General features: G+C 36.5%; 2 protein-coding genes across 7 annotated transcripts in view; one reads left to right on the top strand and one right to left on the bottom strand.

Annotated features, from left to right (window-relative positions):
* Positions 1 to 19,137, bottom strand: part of LOC106793757 (RING finger protein 44) — a 37,834-nt gene extending 18,697 nt beyond the window's left edge. For 2 of the 6 annotated variants that reach the window (XM_014760939.1, XM_014760940.1), the window contains exon 1: positions 18,505 to 19,137. Coding sequence is in view for 2 of the 6 variants with exons in the window: in XM_014760942.1 (XP_014616428.1) it covers positions 8,153 to 8,184 (32 nt within the window). In the remaining 4 variants the exon portion in view is untranslated. Of the gene's footprint in view, positions 1 to 888; positions 1,213 to 8,152; positions 8,993 to 18,504 lie in introns of those variants that run through there. The other 4 variants (XM_014760941.1, XM_014760938.1, XM_014760942.1 and 1 more) reach the window with 4 other exon arrangements.
* A 1,190-nt stretch (positions 19,138 to 20,327) lies between these two features.
* Positions 20,328 to 23,280, top strand: LOC106793759 (proline-rich nuclear receptor coactivator 2 B-like). The gene is made up of 2 exons (XM_014760944.1): positions 20,328 to 21,845; positions 22,615 to 23,280. Exon 2 carries the CDS (start codon positions 22,773 to 22,775, stop codon positions 23,208 to 23,210), a length of 438 nt encoding a protein of 145 aa, XP_014616430.1. The 5' UTR covers positions 20,328 to 21,845; positions 22,615 to 22,772; the 3' UTR covers positions 23,211 to 23,280.
* The last annotated feature ends 993 nt before the right edge of the window (positions 23,281 to 24,273 follow it).

Here is a 24,273-nt window from a genome sequence, read left to right as displayed (position 1 = left end):
TATATATATATATATCTCGTAAATTAAATAAAAAATCATATCTTATAGATCTCGCGTTGAGAATGTTTTGTTTTGTTTCTTTTTAAATATCTCGTAAATTTAAGATGATGAATAAATTTGTCATCCATTTATCACGTAGATATATTTTGAGACAAATCTCATTCGTGAAAGAACAAAAACAAAAAAAAAGAAATTATAATCCGTCATATCTAACGTATGCAAAATACAGATAAATACATACAATATGTAACGATTAGATGAAAGAACAAACACCAACAATAACTAGTTCATTAGTACAACAAAATAAATAGGATTACACCGATCTACCGTTCGTATTTCTTGAATTATAAAAAAAAGAAATTGAAATCTTGGATAACTTTAAATACATAAGTAAGTACAAAACACTATAAAAGGGCAAGAAGAGTCTCTCTCTCTCTCTCTCTCTCTTTCTTTCTTTCACTCTCTTTCGATCAAAGTGCAATACGCGCAATATAAAACGAAAGTGATCGTTGCTCGCGAGCGTTACGAAGCCAAAGCGCGATGTGAATAAAATCTAAAGAACGAATAGAGAAACCGCTTGCGGGTTCTTTCTTTCGTTTGTTACATTAGTCAGTCGAAACCAATGACTAAGACCGAAGTAGAACTACTACCAATTACTTCCCTCCCGTGTGACTTCTTTTTTTTCTTTTCAAATGTATCGCTATAATAAGAATATTTTTTATGTCTCACTCTTCTCTCTCTCTCTCAATCTTTATTCTTCTTAGTTAAAAACAAAATAGTAATCTATACATATGCGTCGTGTATAGATAATATATACACGTTTTGAAGAAGAAGAAGAAGAAGAAGAAGAAGAAGAAGAAGAAAGAAAGAAGTATCATATGATTTTACCTCATTCGTCGCAGAGAACTCATTCTTTATTGCCATCAGCGGTCTCTCAATAAACTTAACTGCGAGTCAGGGCCGGACCCGATGTATGTGTGTGTCCGGCTATTTTAAAGCGCTCGATTTTATTTGCAGAAACGCGAACGCCACTTTTCTCCCTCGCGTCGACTGCTTCTTCTCCATCACTTACTTTCCTTTTTTGCCCTCGACAAAATTTCACCCTTTGAACCCGAACGAACAATCGAACCACCGATCTCGCGCACGCGTTACCGACGTGCCACTTCGAGTACAGAATTTCGTTGTTACAAAAGAGGATCGCTTTGAAAAATAATTCACGTGGTTTTTTCTTTTTTTTCTCCCCACCCCCCCTATTGTTTTATTTACTAAATACTCTCTTAAACGAATCGATCGTATACTTTTTCTCTGTCCCTTTTTAATCCTAAAAAAAAAAAAATAAACTATTATTTCAACGTTACCGATAAAATATCGAAATTTATTTTAAAAGTATGTTAGAACGTTGATTAAAAAACGAGGTCATGGTGTTATTGGGTATCTCGTTTGTTCCACAGTTATCTTATTTTTGTTAAACGTTAGAGTCAGATCTAGATATAGTTATAATACTATAGGACCTTGATTTATACGTATAATTTGACTCCCAATTATGATGGTTAAACATAGTCCTACTGTATTTACTTTTTTCTAATTAATTTTTAACGATGTAAATATACGTACAAATATTATACATGTGTTATACGTTAAGGTATGTGAAAGTAAGTACATTAAATAATTAAATCTATTATCGAAAGTAATTAATTAGATACGATTGTCATTAATGTTCAATACTTATCTTTAAAAATAATTTCAAAACTTGATAACAATATTCAATTATTAACGTTAATGTGAAATTTAATGAATACCAAAAAAAAAAAAAGAAAAAGAAAAAAAAAATAGATATCGTAAAATATATATATATTTATATGTAATATATATTTGTAAAGATATCGTAACAAAAAGATTGCCAACAAATATAACGACGATGCAACAACAACAAGCATAATCGTACGATTATTTCTATTGCAATCGATTTCATAATATACTAATCGACCCTCCCCAGTTACACAATTTGCTCGTTGGGAGGTAGCGAGCGACGTTTCACGAGACGGTAACGATCATTTATCTGACGAAAGATCGACATTGTTCCTAGTATAGTATATATATATATATATATATACAAAGATAGTTCTAAATTTTCCTCTACCTGGGTATAAATTTTTCAAATCGTCTCGTCGGCTAGGCGTTTCGACGAGAATTTCCACGAGCACTTTTCTCTCTCTTTCTCTTTCTCTTTTTCTTTCTCTCTCTCATGTAGCCGTGCCCGCATACCGGCACAGCGAATTATAGTGAGTGCCATCCCCCACATTCCCTTCGTTGAATAATGATGGATATTGTAGACAGCCCTCTAAAGAGAGAAAGAGAACTCCTCCATCTCTTCCTCTTTATTCCCTTCGTTGTAGACACACATACATACATATATATATATATATCACACATCACACAGGCGCAAGCGCACGCACACACCCATACTTGCACGCGTACATATAAATTCTTGTATAAAATACACACACGTATCCGACCCAACCAACCAACCAACCAACCAACCAACGAACCAACCAACCAACCAACGTAGTCCAGGTATATATATATATATATATATATATATATATATATGTACATCCGTTCGAAAAAGGTCTTGTATGAAAAGAGTTTCGTCGAGCAGAAAGCCTTTACACCTGGCGAGAAACGTCTGTGCACCTTCTTTCGCGTGTCGGGTCTATCGTGGTTGTGTTGTTGGCTCGGTCTATCGGCCAGCAACAGCAGCAGCAAGCAAGCTGCTCGTTCCTAACAATCCACTGGACTTTCTCAGTTTCCATAATACATGATTTCCATCGAGCTTTCCAGTTGTATTCAACTATAAGATGAATGATGGTTGTGTGTGTGAAGGTGTATATATATATATATATATATTTCTTATTTACGTATGTACATATATATACGTATAAAAAGTTTTTCTTTTCTTTTCTTTTTGTTTCAATTTGTTTCTACTTTCCTTCCTATACCTTCGATTTAACTTTGTCTCCGATGTTTTTTCTTTTCTTCTTCTTATACTTTTGATTTTTAAACAAAGTTTCATGATATACCCGTCAAACTCTTAAACGAACGCGCGTTCGCGTGAATAAATCGTTTTTTGAATGTTTACAATTTGCAAAACTAAAGAGACAAAGCAGCGTTAAATTGATTTTGCAATTATACACTCTACTTGGCAATTTTCTTTTGGGGACTACAACAGTAACGGTACTTTTTTCCTTTACTTTACTTTACTTTTCATTTCAGTTTCATTTCTTAGCACGTCGTAAATATGGCGCGCATATGTAACACGAAATTCTAAACACTTGACCATAATTCCGATTTTCCTTCCACTTTTTACCCCAATGGTTGAGGAAATTTCGTCTAGGCGTGTGAGTAATTTTTAATGAGTTACATGCTGTAGCGTCCCGAATAAAAAAAAAAAAAAAGAAAAGGGAAAAGAGATTACCAGGCGAATTTTTAAATAGCGCTCTCTCGCATTGCACATAAAGTTTCGTAAGGTTACGGACAAATACCGAATGTGTAAGATCGTGACTCATAAGAGAGTAACGTTTAAATTAAAAAAGAAAATACTTACTGCGATTTTCAATTTTAATTGATATGCAATTAATTTTCTTTTCTTATCCTTTACTATCAAATATCTAAAATGATTGTCAGCTAAAAAGAAAAAAAAAATATACTATAGTGTGTTTTTATGGTACTATAATAAATTTAAAAAAAGAAAAAAAGAATTAAAAAATCGAACGGGAAATGAAAGATCGTATAACAAACGTTCGAATATACGAGCGTTGAAAATGATTCTTTTAAATAATAGAAAACGTGCTAATGGTCTATTCACAGGTCAAAACTATTTTGTGTCTGGGAAGTAATACATAAACTGTGAGAGAAAGAAAAAGAGAGAGAGAGAGAGAGAGAGAAAAAAAGGGATGAATGAAAGGACAGTATTAAAGATTGAAACCAAAAAAAAATAGCTATTGTACTCTATAGGAGACCAACCATAAAAGATTGGGACAATAACAAAAATAAAACGGTTTCTACAAATAAGAATATAATCGATAGGTGAGGAAATAAATAAACAGGTAGATTAGAGTACAACGATCTTATAATAAAAATGTCAAAACATGACTTTATTCAAAAATTCCCAAGGGAAGAGATACTAATAGATTGTTTAAGACCCAACAAGGGTTTCTTATAAAAGAGGAAGAAATGTTATTTCAAAGAAAAGGTTACTATCTATTCTTTCGGTAGACTATGTCCATCATAGCGTATAATACTTCCTTAAAAAACCCGAATAAACGTGTCCAGGCTTATTCGAACTAGGCCACCTGCCTACCACCATAAGACGGTCGCATATGGTTCGCATATGGTTCGCTAAAGTGGTTTGCCTTCTTTTAAATGTTTTCTTCTCTTCATTACGAGTAGTATAAATGAATGATGAATGCAACCCTACGTTTCTATAATCTATCTTATCGTAAACGTTCGTTTCTCTATAATCTTGAAGAAAATACGAAGAATAAGCATGTGTATATATACATACATACATATATATATATATATATATATAAAAAAAATGAGTAAGAACGAGAGAGAAAGTTAAATGCAAATGAAAATTTTCTATTTTCTCAGCACCCTGTGTCGATGATTTTATTAAGAATATATAAGATTTCAAGTGCTTGATTATCGATCGTTCCAATTAATACATTTAAAAGATCACGTTCTAGTTTGAAGGATTGAAAAGAAGAGTGGTGGGACAAGGAGGGACAAGGAGGGGCTGCGGCGGCCGAAGGAAAAAACAATTTTTTAACAATATATACCGGGTGTAATAGTTAATAATTCTCTCTTTGTTCGAGCACGAGCCCGAAGAAAAAGGTAAAAGGGAAGAAAAAAAAATATGAATAAAAAAATAACTGGCTGCCGTGGCAAGTTCGCGACAAAATCATAAGATGCTATCTTTCACATCGTTCAAGGCAGCTGCGTCCGGCAAAAGCCACGCGAGCGAACCCATGCCAGTTGTAAAAGTTCCTACGTTATTGTAACCCTCGTTGCACACGGATCTTCTGACTCTAACGTTTTCTTTCGTAGTGTGTAAACGTAGTAGGTAGGTAGGTAGGTAGGTAAAAGCAAGAACGTAGACCAATGATGACGAACAGAAGTATGACCTATGGCTTTCGTACTTTATATATACGAAATATCATTAAGTAAACAAAATATTTAAAATTTATTCAAGCTGTTTCGATAATAAATCTATTCTTATCTATTCTTATCTATTCTATTCTATAAGAAAAGGAAAAAGACTCTTAATCATTAGAATAACGTAACAACATATTAAATAGAAAACTTACTAAAAGAAAAAGAAAAAAAAATGATGACCTTTTCTCGTACATATTTATCGAAGATAAAATCGTATGATCAATAAATATATATATCGTTAATCAAAAATAAATTTATTATTAAAATTATATATCAACACGGAAATATATAATATGACACACAATGACACATATATTAAATATAATTAAATAATTCTATCCCTTACATTATATATATATTCTAACTTGCGTGCAAAGGAAGTCAAACGAAATCTCGAACGAATATAACATATGCGTTCCAAATTTTCAAGGCTTTTCTTAATAGTCCTGTAAAACCATCCCAACGTGTATTAAATGGCACACGTGTAACTTCAAATTTTGGAAAATAACGGGAACAAAAAATACGAGATCGCCTCTAATAGTACACACACACACACACACACACATACATACATGCATACATACATACATACATACATACACATGATATTAAGAAAACGAAGAAAGTAAAAAAATAGAAAAAAAAAAAAAAATAATAAAAAGAAATAGAAGGAAGAAAAAGGATATCACTGTTTATCACGAGCGTATCGCATTTCTCTGGTTGTATGGCCGGACGGGCACACCATGAATCGTCCATGTATTTCCTCTGACAAAGGAAACGACGAAGGGTAACGGTGTAGGTGGAGACGTTAAGTAAAAATGTGTGTTTATACGTATATGTGTGCGTAAGAGAGAGAGAGAGAGAGAGAGAGGGAGAGAGAAGAAGGGATAGAGCGCGAACGTATGGCTCTTTTGTTTAAAGTGTTCTCTTTATGTGTGTCAGATAATATTTAAGTCCCTCTATGCATTTTACAATTACCAAGCGACCTTCGTCTACTTCGAGTAGAATACACATTTGCTTTATTTCAACTATCGTATCGTTGAGCAACAAAGTCAATGTACTTTATTTCTACTTAATTTCTCGTTAACGAAACAAATATAATGTGTATGCGTGCGCGTATGTGTATTTGTATATATACGTGAATCATCGTATCTGGTCAGTATTTAAATTTATCCTATGGTATATCTTGAAGGACTATCACCGATTGATCGATCGAACGATAGAAAAAAAAAAAGTAAATGGTATTCTATTTTTTAATTACTCATATCTCTTTACGAATAATCCATTTTTACGTGTGATTTATAAAAGAGTGAAACGTTATTAAAAGATTTAGATTTAAAAAGAAAATGATTTTACGGTACGCGTTATAAATCTTACATAAAATGTATTCAACAAATTTTGGAAAAAAGTATTGGTTGCTTCAGGGTTGCATTGCAATTTTTTTCTTTGTTTTTTTTTTTGTATAAATGATTTATGAATAAAATATATCTGGAAAAAAAAGGGAAAAAAAAAAAAATGAATTTACGTGTAGAGCAAACACAACAACGCGATAAGCAGTAATGTTTCATGGAAACAATGTATCATTTGTTCAAACCTTGTAATGTTGTCATTCTAATCGATATTTAAATTATATGCACGCACTTTTGTACCTGTAAATAAAAAGTTCTAAAAATAAATGATAATGACAAGAGTATCTATTTATTTATCTTTAAGTAAATGAAAATAGAAAAGATAATGTATGTATGACAAGTATTGTACCAATTTTTTCGTCGTATCTAGTAACGTCGTCGTTCGAATCGATATTTTAAGTTACATACGCGTACGATATATACCTGTTAACAAAAAAAAAAAAAGAAAAAAAGAAAAAAAAAAGAGAGAAAGAGTTACTAAAAATAAGCAAGGAGGACGAGGATAAATCTATTTGTTTATCTTCAAGGAAAAAATAAAATATATAGTTATACGACGATATCGAGTGATAATGGTGGTATTATACCATTTCCTTGATTTCAATTGAGAAGAAACAAAGAAAGAAAAAAAAAAAAAAAAAGGAAAATAAACTTTAGCAGAATGGTGTCTCTCGTTGATTTACAATTCTAACGTAAGAAACGTAAGAAAGATAATAGAGAAAGATACGGCAAAAGTACGTATGAATTAATTTTGAAATAAGAACGTACGTAACACGTCCAAATAATGTGCAACGACGATAAAACATTATTTTTCTTTCGAATGAATCGTACGCGTGTACTATGATAATGACAATGAGACGACACAATGACGACGATGACGATGAAGAAGAAGAAGAAAAATAGAAGGAGAAACAAGGAGATCTTTTTCGCGCAGCCTCGATTTGCCGTGTAGGGCTGACCGAGACAGGGCACCTACTACTACTGCGAAGGTGAAAGAAGACGAAGGAAACTCGAGAAACGAATGATAGAAAAAGAGAGAACTAAAGACAGTAGTTGGACTCTCAACACGAGTTTGCGAACACGTCGACCGATTCGTACAACGTATATACCGTACGTACGGTAGATACGAGCACCATTTCCGGCGTGCGTTCCGTGGCATAACAAATGCCCGCCGGAGGGCGTATCGATTCGTACAAAATATTCCTGACTGTAAGTGTGCAATGCATTAGACATGGCACACACTTTTCTAATGTTATAACTTTTTATTCTAATCTTCCTGATAATGACAAGAAAAAAAAAAAAAGTATATATACTTTTCATTCTATATATCTCTCTCTCTGTCTGTCCGTCTTTCTGTCTATCTGTCTATCTGTCTCTCTCTCTATCTTTCATTGAATCTCCTTCTCTAGCCGCTCCCTCCTCTTCACGACCTAGCACTATCGACTACAGAGAGGATGGTGGTCGTGTCGTCGTCATCGTAGTAGTTGTGTCACAGTAAAGAGGAAAGAAGAACACACTGCTTTTCCTACCGTATGGGGTAACACTCCCGCGTTGCCGGCATGACTGTGGATGATGTCGTCGTTCTTTCTTTTGTGCGAGAACAGCCAAGAGCGGAAGACAAGATGTGACGACGACGAAAGCGACGACGATGGTGAAGATGATGATATATACACGATCACTGTGGTGTGCGCGCGTTTCCTAATGGTGTAGTAGCAGCAGTAGTAGTAGCGTAGTAATAATAGTAGTAGTAGTAGTAGTAGTAGTAATAGTGTAGGTGGATGGATGGATATACTTGGATGGATGAAGGCGAACGATATACGCGTGTGTGTATATATATGCACAGACTGCTCGGTTGAAATGTGTCGCTGCTATAATAGTAGGACTCACATACGTATACGACGTGTAGATAATATATATATATATATATATACGTTCTATATAACCAGATACACTCACGCACGACGAGAGAGCACGCATGCACGCGATACAGGCGTTCTCCTCGGTGACACTTTCACACACACGCGCGCGCGTGCAGATTAGTCAACGGAGCACACTAACTACAGAAATAAGACAACCGCCACCGACGGCGTCGCGCGACTAACTGAGCCGACCGCGGCTCAGTAGAATATAAGGGAGAATATAGAAGGAAATGTGTGGAGGGGGGTACGTACAGAACGTATCATTGGAGGGGAGGTCGGTCACTTGGTGGGGGCGAAAGCTACCTCAGGGACGCGATTAACGGTGCAAGGTGCCCCGGGTTTTTCCTTTCTCTCCTCGTTTGCACTACCACTTCTTTTCCCTCCGTTTTTATCAACGCACATCTTTTTTTTCTCTCTTTCTTTTCTTCTCTCTCTCTCTCTCTCTTCCTTTCTTTTTTCTATATTTATGTTTTTTCTTCCTTCCTTTCTTATTCTTCCAAATGTGATCTTTTTCTTAACCAATTAATGCATAGACGCTTTTACTATTCTCGTCGAATCGATCTTGAACGGAATAAACAGATTTCGCCGTTCTATAAGGAGATATTTTCATTTATTAATTTCTTGTGGATATAGGCCCGCGTACTTTTTTTTTTTTTCTAAAAAAGCTCAATAAAGTTAAACTCACACGAGAGAGATAGATGCGTCTTTTCTCTCTTTTGTCGAGCGGTTTTGAGCTTATTCGATTAAGTGGATCGATGACAGAGGAGTGCGCTCGAGCGCGTGACTTTTCTTGCCAATACACACATTCGTGCGCGTTTAGTTCTTGGCGATCGTACGTACGTTTAACGCTTTCGTCTAAGAAGAGGGGCGGGGGGAGGAACAAACAACAAATGCATAACTTTTGAAATCCGTGTACTTTCTCTCCTATGCATTTCCTTCGGCATAATATATATATATATATATTTATGTTTCCACGATTATTTTTAGAAAAAAGAGCTTTTATTTCGAGATCTTATGTAATATATAGAAACATGACGTCGTTTAAGAGAGTATACTTCTCAACGACGAACAAAGTAATCATCAAGTAACAGGAGAAGCAGCACGAGACGCCTACATCCAATAGCTAGCTAGCTAGGTCGTTCGTTTGATCATCGTCCTTAGTTTGGTGTCTCATGACGAAAGCTGCTTCTTGACTAGGGAAATCCTCCCTCCTCTCTCCTTTGAAATTCTCTTCGAAGATTCCCACGGATGCTCTCGGGACGACTACATCCCTGAGACCTTATGAGAAGGATATATAGAGAGAAAGAGGTCTGGAGAGGGAGAAGATGTTGAGGAGGGAAACGAACAGAAGAGAAGAGAAGAGAAGTGAAGAGAAGAGAAGGGAGTTAATATCAGAGAGGAGAGCGGATAGGAAGGAAGATAGGGGCGACCCTAAAGCGAGGGAGTGCTGATGCGAAGCCGCGAGCACACGAAGGGACCTTCAAATAAAAAAGCGTTAGGACCTACGGTGAGAAAGAAAAAGATAGGCTAGCAAGAGAATGGAGAGAAGGGAGATCCCTTCTTCCTCGGGAGAGAGAGGCCGCGCCCACGCGGTTCTCTCGACGATCGTGTGCTGACTCCCCGACTGACACAGCCCTGAGCGACTAAGTAAACACTCCGAAGTCCTGCTATCCAACACACAACCCGTAATACGTATATATGCGTGTATATACATAAATATATATATATATATGTATATACATAAGTATTACATTCGTTCGCCGCGTATGTCTCATATTTTCTACAAGGCTGAATATCCGCAAAGCGTAAACGCGTGCTTTACGTCGAACGGTATTACGCATTTCCTTTTAAACAAAACAAAAAAAAGTCGAAAAGTATAAAGAGAGAAAGGAAGTAAAAAATGAAAAGAGAAAGAGAAAGGAAGAGGAACAGAGGAAGGAAAACGAAGGAAGGAGTTAGCGTAAAATGGTAACGAGATAGGAACGCGCTACGTTTTTCATGTTACGAACCGAGGACGGTCGGTTCAGCAGCGCGTGCGTACTCGCTACTTCGAAATTCCAGCGAGCTGGGCTTCAGACCTGCTAGAGGGCTAGAGAACCCAAGAGAGAGAGAGAGAGAGAGAAAGAGAGAGATAGGACTGAAGGGGAATTCCAGATCGACAAGACCCTCATTCTGGTGGCTTTCTGGACATTACCTACTTCTCTTTCTCTTTCTCTTTCTCCGTTTCCCATTCTCGAAAACGGATGAGGATTTTTTGAACAAACTGTATACTTTATTTATACTGGTCGATGTCGTTTTAACGACGTATCGAATTTCCATGTTCTTCATTTTAAGGTATCTCTCTTTCTTCCCTCTTATATTTCTCCCTCTCTCTCTCTCTCTCTCTCGCCCCTTCTCTTTCTCTTTCTTTATTTAAGAGAAAAAAAGTGGTAACCCCTAACGATCGTTACGTACCTGACAATTGTCAAGCGGATCGCACGATGCTTACACAATACCAAGTTACGTTGCTACCCTCACTTGCTAAGTGATTCTTCTTCTTGCGTACCGTCGTCGTTACGCGAAAGATAGATAGATAGATAAATAGATAAATAGATAGATAGATAGATAGATAAAGATCGTGCAAAGAAAGATAAAAAGAGATAGAACGAATTTTTAAATCGGAATTCGTACGAGGTCGTAGTCGAGGAAAGAGACGTTCTAATGAGAGATTACGACGCGACGACTACGACGATATTCGGAACGAGTGGAAGTCAGAACAAAAAAACAATACAAAAAAAATACCAAAAAATATGTATACGTAGAAGAAAAAGAGAATGGATCACAACAAATCAATCTTTCTTCTCTTTCTCTCGTAGTCCCGATCTGATAGGATCTCGCGAACATTTTTGAATTTGACACATCTCTCGAATATGACGGCGAGGAGCATAAGTCAACGCGTGGCAACGTCGCGACACAGCTGTCATATGCGTCATGCGTCGAGTATCGGAGCGTACACACGAGAGGCCATTCCATGCGATCGTCATCAAACAGTGGAATTGGAGTTTGCCAGAATCATGTTGACCTGTACAAGGTTCTATCGAATAAATAAGAACAAAAGTATATGTACGCAATGCGATAATATCGATGATAATAAAATCTAAAGTGAAATCGAGAAATGGGTGGCGGGATAGGGGGTCAGTCACCCTCCTTACGAACGAAAAACAAATTAGAATTGACAAATAATTATGATATAGAGAAAAATAATACAAGTATCATCTTCTTACTTTCTTGTTCCTTCCTCTTGTTCCGAAAATCTCTCCTCAACGGGAAAGTAAGCTTTGGTGCACACCGAGTGTTCATTTTACGTAACCCACACAACGACGTTCTGTGGTGCCTCGATCAGAACGAGTTCTCCTCCTCCTCCTCCTCTACCCTTCCTCTTTCACTCCCCGGCGCGCTTTATGCGTGGTCCACCGCGGCGATCCCCGATCGATAAGAAAGATTTAAAAAAGCATCGAGTCACGAATCGATCGGTTTGTGAACCATTCATTCGACCGGCTAGCTACGAGAATTTCCTTTTAAATTGCCTGGCTTCCTTCACCCTTTCGTTCCAGGGAATGCACGCGACGAGTCGAAAATATTATTTCGACGGTCGGTCGGTCGGTCGGTCGGTGTGTATGTGTGTGTGTGTATTTCCGAAGGGTGAGATAGGAGGGGAAAAAAGGTATTATAAAAAAAAAAAAACAAAAAAGAAAAAAAGAAAAATAAAAAATGACAGAAAAAGAGGGATAGGGTTGGGTTGCTATCAGCTATGCACCCTTATCAATTGGAAAATTGGTGCGTGTAAGGAGGGGCAGTGAAGAGAGTATGAGAGGAAAAGAGATGAGACGGACGAGAGAGGGTGAGAGAAAAAAGAGAGAACGAGAGAGAGAGAGAGAGAGAGGACAGAAGGGAGGAAGAGTGGGAGATTATGTTTACGCGCTCGACAGGGCCGTATTCACGGATTGGGTGGTATTCGAGGGATCCAACTAGTGAGGAGGGGTTTTCGGCCTCAGCGAGGTTTCCTTCGTCGTTTGAAAATGTGTCGTCGACCCGCATCATCTATGCACCCTTATGAATCGAAAAATGCCTCGCTCAGTTCCTCCTACCAGGGAAGAGGACAGGCAAAAGGGGCTGCTGTTGGTACAAAAGTCAGGGGCGTATCCGTGAACGTGAGGGAGAACGAACGATAAGGTGGAAAGCAACGAGAAAGCTGACAGCGCATGCGTCGTTCCTCTTCGTTGTGGGCGTCGAGTATGTACCGAAGAGAGAACGAAAGAGTAAAAAAGAGAAAGGAAGAGGAAGAGGAGAGAGCGGGGGGTGGTGGTTTGAGGGGGAGAGAGGGAGGGGGAGTGGAAATAGAGAAAGAGAGAGATAGGCGTTGTGACTCCGACGCCAGGACGCGCTCGTATTCTCGGCCACGTTCGTCGTTTCCCGCCTGCCACTCCGAAAATTCTACTTTCCTTTCTATTCCTTTTCATTTTTCTTTTTTTTTTTTTTTCATACTTTTTAGTTTCTTTTTCTTTGTTTGTTTTCCTTCCCTTTCATTCCCGATGCCTCATCAGCGAGGAACACGGAACTCATACGTGGTGAGGTTATCGCGTGATTTCAGCCCACTCGAAAAATCCGAGATTCAGTTTCCCCTACTCTCAACCGTTTCCTCGTGACACTAACGAAACGAAACGAAACGATAGACGAAAAAAATGATATGACACCTTATCGTCGTGCTAAGCGATCGAAAAATATCATTATTTTTGGATTCGTACGCGATTATTCTTAAGATTTGTCTTTTTATTTTTCTTTATCTTTGATATCGGTCCGTTGCCATACATTTTGTATTTTTTTCTTCACAACGCAATGATGTTCGATGTTGAAAATATAATTCTTGCCTTTTTCCATATGTCGTATGTATGGATAGAAGTAAGTAAATAAGTAAATAAAAATACATACAACTGCGATGGCTCGATATCGACGTAAAGATCTTAGTCCGGTGTTAAATTATTGCATCACTAGCCGAGGGACGAGCTATCTACTATATACGTGTTTACGCAATTTCATCAGGTAGAGAACCACCGGTAACTTCTTTGTTGCGAGCCCATGCTTTTGTGTACAGATACATACATGCATTACTTGCATATATATCTATATACATAAGTTAAACAACTCATTGTGCATAGGAAGCTTTCTTACTGAAACACTTTGCGTAAAACGTATTTTCGTTGTTGTTGTTGTGTTCTATATAAGAACAAAAAATATAAAAAAGAAATATTCTCGCGAAGGCGAACAAATCGTTTAGAATTTCTCATCGAGAACAATCTCGATTGATTATATTTTATTGTCTATAGTTTCTTATGTTAATCACTAACTTATTATACAACTACGTTGAACACAGTGTTGCTTCGATTAATTGTCCGACACGTACCCCGTTCAAACTCGAAAATATTTGTTACGAAAGTACTAACATATACGTGACAAATGTTGCAACTTTTGGATAACGTAAACGTTTGGTCATTTATGATATACAAAAGGCCCAGGGGTAACTTTCCGATTGACATAGAACGAAAAATGTTCTACGCGACATTCGATCGATGGAAAATTTCACGAGAACTCTATAGAACTTGTCTACATGGTATATATTCCTAAAATATATATATATTTGCACGCATATGCATATATTTATATACAGATAGGCATGTACATACAAACATATATAGATAACTCCCGTTATAACAGGATGGTCCATTTTCCATGAAACTTTTCGACGGCACACGGAAGCTTTTCGCGATATAATCCCTCGGAGCTAACTACGAGACCAGAGGGAACGTGTAGCTTCGTAAGGGGACTTCAAACCCGTAGCTTCAATTTATATCCATTTATGGTGAGCAAGAAAGTAGGTAGGAAAGATATATGACTAAACAGTCATGACACGCCGCGTGAGAGAGCCTAGAAACCCTCGAAGCCAACGTCACACTTTAAAGGACACGAGTATAATGTCGAGTGTTTGCATTTATTTATTTAAAAGAAATACTTCTTTACATATACACGTATACACATTTACTATGTATATCTCTAACTGTGTTTTCTTTATTCTCTTCTTTTTATTATTTTTAATTAATTGATCGATCTCACGTAACCAAGACGAAATAAAGTCATCTCACTCTCTCTCTCTCTCTCTCATTCTTCCTCGTTGATAAGAATAAAAATAGAGTTTCCATGTTTTCTTCTAAATTTTTTGATAGGTAAGCTGACTAAAAAAATGATCGGACGTGAGAAATCTCATCGAGTTCTAGCATCGTATCGCAAATTCTTTGTAATACACACATACACGTGCATACAGGACGACTTCGACATTTTGTGCTGTGTCTATCGAAAAATTCTATGCATTTGTAAATGCACGTTGCTGCAAACACCATATATATATGTACTACTTCTCTTAGAGCATCTCGTAATCAGGAAATTTCATAATAGCGAACGCTTTCATTTTAAACGAATGTCAAAGCGATCGATTGCGAAGAAAAAAAAAACACAAAACATCTTTTCTTCATTTTAAAATCATTCCCACGATATGTATTACATGAATAAGCATTTATTTTCATATATATTTGTATGTAGTCGGTATAATACTTATTGTTAGTATAGTGGTTTTCAATGTGTGCATCACCGCACCTTGGAGAACCGCGACTTCCTCGCGCGAAATATTATACAATTTTCATAATGTTAAATTCATTTGCGATTCCTTATTTGTGCGAAGTTAAATTATCGGTAGTTATTGCGATAAATATCACGCGAAAATTAATGTGAAGAAGGAAATAAGGATGGTTGTTGTGTGTGTCTAGTTTAATGCCACGACTTGAGAAAATGTGCGACGATCAATAAGCATATTTATTCCATTCATTATTATAATTAGTTGAATTTTTCAATTAATTTTTCTGCGATCTAAAATACGTTTTATTTATTTTTATTTAACCATAGCAAAAAATTATTGGTCGTTTCGCAAAGTGTACTTGTATAAAATTTGACATAGAGCGCTTTGGAAAATTTAGGATTCAGTAATGGCGCCGAGAATCAATGACTTACATTAGTATACATACATATGTATATTTATTACATTATACGATCGAATATAGATTTTGATAAAAAGTGTTATGAAAAAAAAAAAAAGGTAAGAGTATATAAAAATAAATAATATTATTTAAACTCTTTTATAAGAAGATACTCAGTAAGAAACTATTCTACAAATTATTTCTATCATTAAACTCATCAACTATTACTCGTCTGGCCTATCATTTTACCAAGCTTACAATGACAATCCCTCTTAATTAAGTACTCGAATCAATCGAAGAAGAATCGATTTACATTTTCCCGTAATTCGTATCGTTAAAGGATATCTATTCCGTTAGCGAGAACGTGCAATTATCGTCAGAAGGGTGATAGCACCCAATCGTAAAATCGGATTTACCTAGGATCATTCGTCCCTGACGAACAACCACTTCTGCCTCAAACAAAGAGTTGATAATCTTTCAATACTTTTCATATATTCGAATTATCGTGCTTTATTAAAGCTAAACAATAAATCAGTATGATAAAATATGTTGAAATTAAATATCTACCTTGGCGTTACTCAGAAATTTTTGCACGCATACACACACGCACACACACGCAGAGAGCAGATATATACACACGTATATATATATATATATATATATACAAATGCATATTAGCGTTGTATCTCTTACTGAGTTCTTCCATAAGCAGCGTGCATGAAACTACAGAGTGGAACTAGCGTGGTTTGCTTTACAACAGATATCCGGACTGATTCATATTCACTTTATCGCTTAATATAATCTTATAAGTTTCCTTTTTTTTTTACGTATGATTATTTTTACGTATATATTTAAGTATAATACTGAACATAACATAGTAAGAATTTTCCTGACAATTCGATTTCGAAAAAGCTTTAAATAACATCAACGATATTATATTTTTTCTTATTTTTAAATTAGATCATAATAATTATTTGAATGATTTCATATCTGTAAATAATAGAGTCGACGTCATAGCACACATATAAAGATAAGCTTGATATCGAATACCTACTATATCTAGTCTACTTACTAGTAGACGTATAATCGATCGCAACACCGTTGCGAAAGCTAGGATCTTGCCTGTAGTGAGAGCAGTCAAAGTAAGCTTGTCGAGAATACATTAGTTGAAGAAACTTTGATCTTGCCTGAATATTACGTATGTACATATGTAGTAAATTTCTACGGGTACCCTGATCTTTCGACTATATTATTTCGATTACTAATATAACAATGGAAATAAAATAATGAGATAAGAAGAAAAGATAAAATTGTTCGATTAAAATGATCTTCTTCGGTGGCAAGGACGCGTAGAATATATTTTACAACAACAAAATGTTGAAACCTATAAAAACAAAAGGAAGGGTACGTACCATATATGTATAAAATAAAAAAAGAGAGAGAGAGAGAGAAAGAGAAAAGCATAGTAGATGTACTGTAGAAGGGTTTGTGCTTGGGAAAGACTCGTCCATTCGTGGTGTCTCGACTTCGATTCTCGTCGAGCAGAGCGTGAAGCGCGATAACCCGAGTCCGTGTAAAGTAAAAGAAGAAGATAGTTGTTGGATAGAAAGAGGGATGAGGAGAATGGGCGGAAGGAGGACGGAAGAAGAGAAGAGGTGAAGGAAGGAAAAAGAGGAGGGGACGAGAAGGAGGTTCGAAAGCGCGATTTAAAGCCGAGGACACGTGCGTGCGTGCGTTTATACCGAACGAACGCGAGTCGTATTTTCTACGATCGACGTTCGCGCCCGCGCGCACGTATGCACGCATGGAAAAAGACAGAAAAAAAGAAAGAAAGAAAGAGAGAGGGAGAAGGAATGAAAGAGAGAGAGAGAGAGAGAGAGAGAGACAAATAGTCGTGTGCGCGCGTGACATTGTGTTTATATGCGGAGGAGGAGAAGAGAAGGGTAAAGAAGGAAAGAAAAAAGGAAGGAAGGAGGTTAGAAGGAATGGTGGGGGATGAGTTAAGAGTGGGGAGAAGAAAAACAAGGAAGAATCGAAAGGTGCAGCCAGCACTCGCAGGTGCCGCACCGTCAAATGCACGGTGACATCCCTTCCGTGCATCCCTTCTTTCTTTCTCTCTTTCCTTCCCTCTCTCTTTCTTTTTTTACCCCTTTTTCTCGGCTCTTCTTCGTTATTATCTTTTCATCGATTCCGAATAGACTGAAAATGAAAGATGTTTCTTTTTTTTTGTTTGGAGCGATCCTTGCAATCTTTCGTGAAAAAAGGAATGGGAATAAAGTAGGAGTAGGATTGTCTCAGGCTTGATTTTAAATCGAAAGAAAGGAAAATAAGAATGAAAAAGGAGAGCGGAAAAATGTTGCAAGGTACCAACACAACGGCCATCATTAGGACACAGAGAGAAAGTTGATTTCGCGAGATTTTGCCAAAAAAAAGAAAAGAAAAAAGAATTAACTACGGGACGCAATAAAGGGGAACGCATAATTTTGAATATGGGATGATAAAAACGATACGTTATTCTTTCTTACGTACTAACTTATTTTAATTACTTATAATATACTTACTTATTTACTTACTTACGAGCAAGCAAGCGAGCGAGCGAGCGAGAGAATATGGGAGACGAGCCAGCAGATAGAAGAAGACGGATAAAAGAGGGAAAACAAAGAGTACGTGTAATGTATATACATATGTATTTATATATGCGTATGTATACGTGTGAGAAAAAGAGAAAGAAACACAAACAGCAGCAGAGGAGAGACATATGATAGAGCCATACATATATATATATATATATATAGAGAGAGAGAGAGAGATAGATAAAATAGATAGATAGGTAGATAAAAAAAAAAGGAAAAAGGAAAGAGAGCATGGCGCGTGTTAAATGTTGCTTGGGATATCTCCTACCTTCTTTTTCACCGAGATAATCTGGGCTTTAGTAGTGGCGGCGTCATAGCTGAATTTTCGCTTATTTAGCAAAAACAAAGACTACGACGACGACGACGACGACGACGTCAATGTCAATCACTATGACTATGATGATGACGACGACGACGACGACGACGACGACGACAACGACAATGATGATGATGATGACGACGAAGACGAGGACGACGGCGACAACGACGACGACGATGGTCGGCGATGGCCGAACAGCTCGTGCAGCTCAGCCACTGGTTACACTGAGGTCGCTCCATGTCTCTCACTCGACCGGAGGAGGCACGACCTCGCGTCTCCGACCCCGCCCATCGTCGTGAAATCGTGCGATAGAAGCAAAACAGACACGGCGACGGCAACGACGACGACGACGAGGACGACGACAACGACAACTACAACGATGCCGAAGACGACGAATGACAACGAACAACAACGACGATGATGATTACGATTACGAATATTTTATATATCGACCGAGAAAAATATATTTAACATTCTTGAAACTCTTAAAAGAAAGTTACGATTTTAAAGTACCCCCCTTCCGATCGTCTTTATGTCCGTCTCGTAGACTCAACGAATCTCTTTCTCGTTTCGGTACTCTCGTTCCCCCTCCTAACCTCCTCGGCGACGAACCATCTTTTATCGGACATTCTCCTTTTTCCCTCTCTCTAACACTCTTTCTCTTTCTCTCTCTTTCTCTATATATATTTATATATATGTATATATATATCTTTCTCTCTGTTGCTCTCATTCTTTTGCTTTTCCTATCTTCGCTCACTCTTCATCTCTTTCTCGCTCCTGACGTTACCTATCGTACGTAACTTGTGTATTGTAGATGGCATCACTTATTGGGTAACCGACAAACTTTTCTATTGACTGAGCTAAAAATCAATTAGTTGTATTGAGGATAAGGTAGGGATCTTATACGAGTTTTATATTATTTTTTTTATATTTTTTTTTGTTTAAATCAAAAACAATTATATGTATATTGTATTCAATTTGTGTATATGTTTATTATATATATATATATATATATATATATATATATGTATGGCTCTATCATATGTCTCTCCTCTGCTGCTGTTTGTGTTTCTTTCTCTTTTTCTCACACGTATACATANTATATATATATATATATATATATAAAAGTATGATTATTAGTAATAATCTAAGAAAAATAACTATTAAAAGTGTTTTGTTGTTTTTTTTTTTCAAGTTTTTCTTAAGCATTATATTTCATACTAGGGGAAAAGATTAATTAAGAAAAAAGATGTAAAGAAATGGTTTAAAACATCGACGATTAATAGTATATATATACATATGTATACGTTTTGGTATTTCTAAGCCTTTGGCAATACGATTAATACTTGGAGAGTGAATCCAAGTGAATCTCATTAAAATAAGGAGAACAAAGGTATACGAGTTTCGATCAAGCTCTACGAACGGTAGCGCCTCGAGTCATTCAGCCAATCAACGCGATTAAACATTTGGATCGTTAGAGCAACACAAAGCATCAGCGACTGGTTGAACGATTATCGTGATAATATAAAACGTTTGATTAATGTTTCGAATAAAGAAAATGAAGACAAATTAGATAGAAACTGTTTTAAAATAAAAATCTTAACAATAAATAAATTTTTAGTTCGTTTAATAAATGCGCATGCTCAGGAAACAGTAAGCTTGATTTTGATTGGTTGAATCGATGACAAATAATATGCTTTCGCTTCGAGTATTTCATTGGTCGTACTAAAACCCGTAGAACTTCTCGCTTGTAATTCGCCGATAAGTTCAACAAGGAGTGGGGGGAGCATCACTGATCCCTTGGTTAAGATCTCTTTGGCTCACACAGTAGTAAATATCGTCGGGAGAAGACGGCAGAACGCGAAAAAGAGCAAGATTTGAGCTTGCGATAGAAGGATTTTCTGTGATCGAAATAGTAAAAGAAGAGAACTGTTTGCAGAAGCAGAAACGTAGGCAAGCAAGTTTTGTTTTTAATTTCGAAGTTTGAAATCGAAAAAGGAAGATCAATGAGATTTTAGTGTGTTGTTTTATCATCGTGGAAAAAAAAAGAACCAAAAATATATATATATATATAAATAAAAAAAATAAAAAAAAAAAAAAAAAAAAAAAAAAACAAAAAAAAAAAATTTAAAAAAAGAAGAAGACTTGACATACTTTTTTTTCCGACGTATTAAACATTTGGGACGGACGCGTATATCAGCGGACAATTACGAGTAACGTCGTTGTCCGTCGCTTTAAAACGCCTTTAAAAGGTTAAAAAGGTGAAAATACAGCGATAGACGTACGTAATTAACCCGCTAGGCAACGATTTTGTCCTACATCTATATCTCATCGTGATATCTTTCGAGAGATACGCGAATTATTTTGTCGTTGAGGAATAAAAGGAAAAGGAAGTGGAGAATAAGAAGAAGAAGAAAAATCCTGTTTAACTTTGACGAATAAAGTGCATTGGGGAAAAAAAAAAGAGAAAAAAAAAAAAAAACCATTGTCGACTAGGATTACTAAAATCTCGTTGTCGGTTTTGTTGGGAAGGTTTCATTTCTGCGACGTTGTCTGTCTGTCTGGCTGTGCGTGTTTCGCGAAAACAAACAAGTCGCGTTCGCCATTTTGCGCTTCTCCAGCTGCGATTCGTGGAAGTGGAAGTGGAAGTGGAAGTGGGAGTAAAGTAGGAGGAATAGGTGGAGAGGAGAGAAAGAAGAGAGTTAGCACAAGAGAGAAGAGAAAATAATAAATATTCCCTTGTGTTATTTTGGTTGTTTCATTGAGAGGGGTGGATAAAGGAGATCGAAAAGTTTAGTGGTTGAAAAGGTGACCGACGGTCACCGAATGTGGCCAAATTCGCAAAGAACGCGAAAAGGGAGGACCGCGAAGGAACTCGAAACAACCAGGCCGAGGTAGCATAAAGTTAAACGGAAACTTCCCAGGGTGCCCCACTACAAGCATCACCAACTACCGCACACTACTACTACTACTACTACTACACTATAATAATAATAATACTATTTACTACACTAGCATTAAACGTCAGCTATACGTACTAGATCCACCACACATCGTCACGTTTGTTACGCCGCGCGTTTACCCCGACCGATCCTCCTTACCCCCTTTGCCCTGGATACAAAGTTATTGCGCAGTTAGAAAAATCACTGGACACAGACGCTACAGAAGAGGAAGAGAGGAGAAATAAATACACTAGCACGACTGCTGCCTGCCTGCGTTTGTTGCTTGCTTGCTTTTATTTACTTGCTTTCACCTCGGATGGAGAAGCGTCCCGCGATAAACTAGAAACGGTAAGTTATAATATATTATTACCATAAATCCCCTTACTTATTTCTTTTCTTTATTATCCAGATCATTTTTCATTATTTGTCATCGATTTACATTTATCGAAAGAAATAATAAGCTGCGTTATCGTCTCTTAGTTACTTTTTAAAGTCTTTCTTAAAGTATTTCATTGTCATCTTTTTCTTTTTTTTTGTATTAATATGAGTGAAGCACAACCTGCGCGGATTTGCGGATCGCGTTCATTAATTTTTAGAGTATCAATGGACTCAAAAAAAAGTCGTCACAATGTTTTGACTGTAGCTTATTTTATCTTTGTCCTTTTAAAAAAATCACGAACAATTTTATAATGCGACTCCGTAGCTCAAATCAGAATTTTTGTATGTGATCTTTTATAATTGAAAGGTTGTGCATCGCTGCTTTATAATATTTATTTCATTAACGAACTATTTCTTGTTTATTTCGTTAAAATATTTTAAATAGAATTTAACACTATTTCTATCAAACGGGTGTCAAAGATTTCTAATTATTCTCCAAGTTTAATTATTTCTCCGTAACTAATTTCTTTTTTTTATTTTTCACACAATAGTTGTTGAATTAATTCACAGTGATATCATTTAGATAAAAAAAAAAAGACACCTTTCTTGTTGAAATAAATGTACACAAAATCACACATAGAAATAGTGTTAATTAAAATGCGTTACAGAGATAAATATATGTTTTTGTAAATTATTTGTAATAAGATATATTTTAGAGCCTTAATAATTCGTTTCTTAGACGGGTCCAGAGAAAGTATTAAAGAGAGAGAGAGAGAGAGAAAGAACGAACGAACGAAAGAAAGAGAGAGAGCGAGAGAGAAAGAAAGAGAGTGTGAGAAGAGGATATAAAAAAAAGAAGTTTATCATCTTGTCTGGTCAACATCTACTATCAAAACCATGACAAATTCAGGACCAAAACTGAACAACAAGCTCGAGCGTCAGGGTTCCCCTAACACGGGTGGAAAGAAGCATTATCGTTCTAATCCAATGAAATCATCACCGTTCCATTATAACACCGGTGGACGTTTTGGTAAAAATGGTACGAACAACAACAGCAGCTGCAGCACGGGTAGACTTAGTTGCAGTCCAATCTGTACTGGAAAAAGTTCGAGAAATTCGCCGTTGCGACATGACAGTAGCAGTCAAAGGGGTAGTCCGACCAACAACTTTTACGCTGGTGCCAAGTTTTCGGAACCTCCATCACCGGCCAGTCTTCCTAAACCACCCAGTCATTGGACCAAAAACACTCTCATGACTAGTTGCCAGGAATCTGAAAGGCGACTACAATCAGCATCGTCAAATCATCTGAAGATGATATTAAACGTCCAAGCCTGATATCCAAAGATCCATGGACCGCCGGAGACGGTCGTCGTCTATCGCGGCTCCCAGCGGGAGAGGCAGCTAAGATATCATCATCAGAATCATCATCATAATCATCATCATCGTCGTAATCATAATCATCATTATTATCATCACCATCATCATCATCATTGCCATCGACGTCATTACAATCATCATCATCGTCATCATCGTTATCATCATATTCATCATAATCATCATCATCATCGTCCTTCCTCATCATCGGGCTATGGACAATATGTTCGCGCGTGCGGCCTCGAGCTGGTCGTTTAAAAACCGTGAGTAAGAAAAACAGACGAGACGATTTATTATTATTAACAATCTTCAGCATCCCAGTGTATGTATGTGTAATATGTATATTATCACGAATCGTAATGATACATATATATATATATTTATATATATGCATATATATAAATATGTATATGAATATCTCTATACAATGTACAATGGTACACGTGCACGCGAGCGATTATTCGCTACTTTTCATTGATAAGATGAGGGTATAAGAAGGTTTAGATGGGAATGCAGATAAGTTTTGAGGAAGGAAATAAGAAAGAAAGAGCATTTATAAAGAGAAAGAAATAAACGGACAAATTTTAAGCATAATATAAATATATATATGTATATAAATAGGTATATATATATATATATGTATATAACTCTTTCTTCCTTACTTTCTTTCTCTTTTAAGACGAGAAAAGAGAAAGTTTATCTCGTTGGTGATAAATGTGTATGTGGGCCATTCGTTTGTTCTCTCCTCTCTTACTGTAGGGTGATTAGATTTTACATATATACATATAGAGACAGACACACACACACACATTTCTCAACATAAATACGCATGCATGAATATGTGTGTGCGTGTGTGTGTATATATATATGTATAAATAATATACGGACTAATTAGAAATATATTTCTTCGAACGGCGGTAGATTCATCAAGTAAACTCGATGAATTGAATGTTTTCCTCAACGCGCGATTAAAACAAACAAAAATTCTTTATTCGCGAAAAAAGAGGATGATTTATTAGGAACG

Source organism: Polistes canadensis, unplaced genomic scaffold (assembly GCF_001313835.1).
Source record: "Polistes canadensis isolate GaletaPanama2010 unplaced genomic scaffold, ASM131383v1 scaffold_18, whole genome shotgun sequence".
NCBI classification, from domain to species: Eukaryota; Metazoa; Arthropoda; class Insecta; order Hymenoptera; family Vespidae; genus Polistes; species Polistes canadensis.
This window is presented reverse-complemented; position numbering and strand designations above follow the sequence as displayed.

Bases quoted from the DNA above. Each gene is read 5' to 3' on its own strand.
- LOC106793759 (XM_014760944.1), top strand. From the start codon at position 22,773: ATGACAAATTCAGGACCAAAACTGAACAACAAGCTCGAGCGTCAGGGT.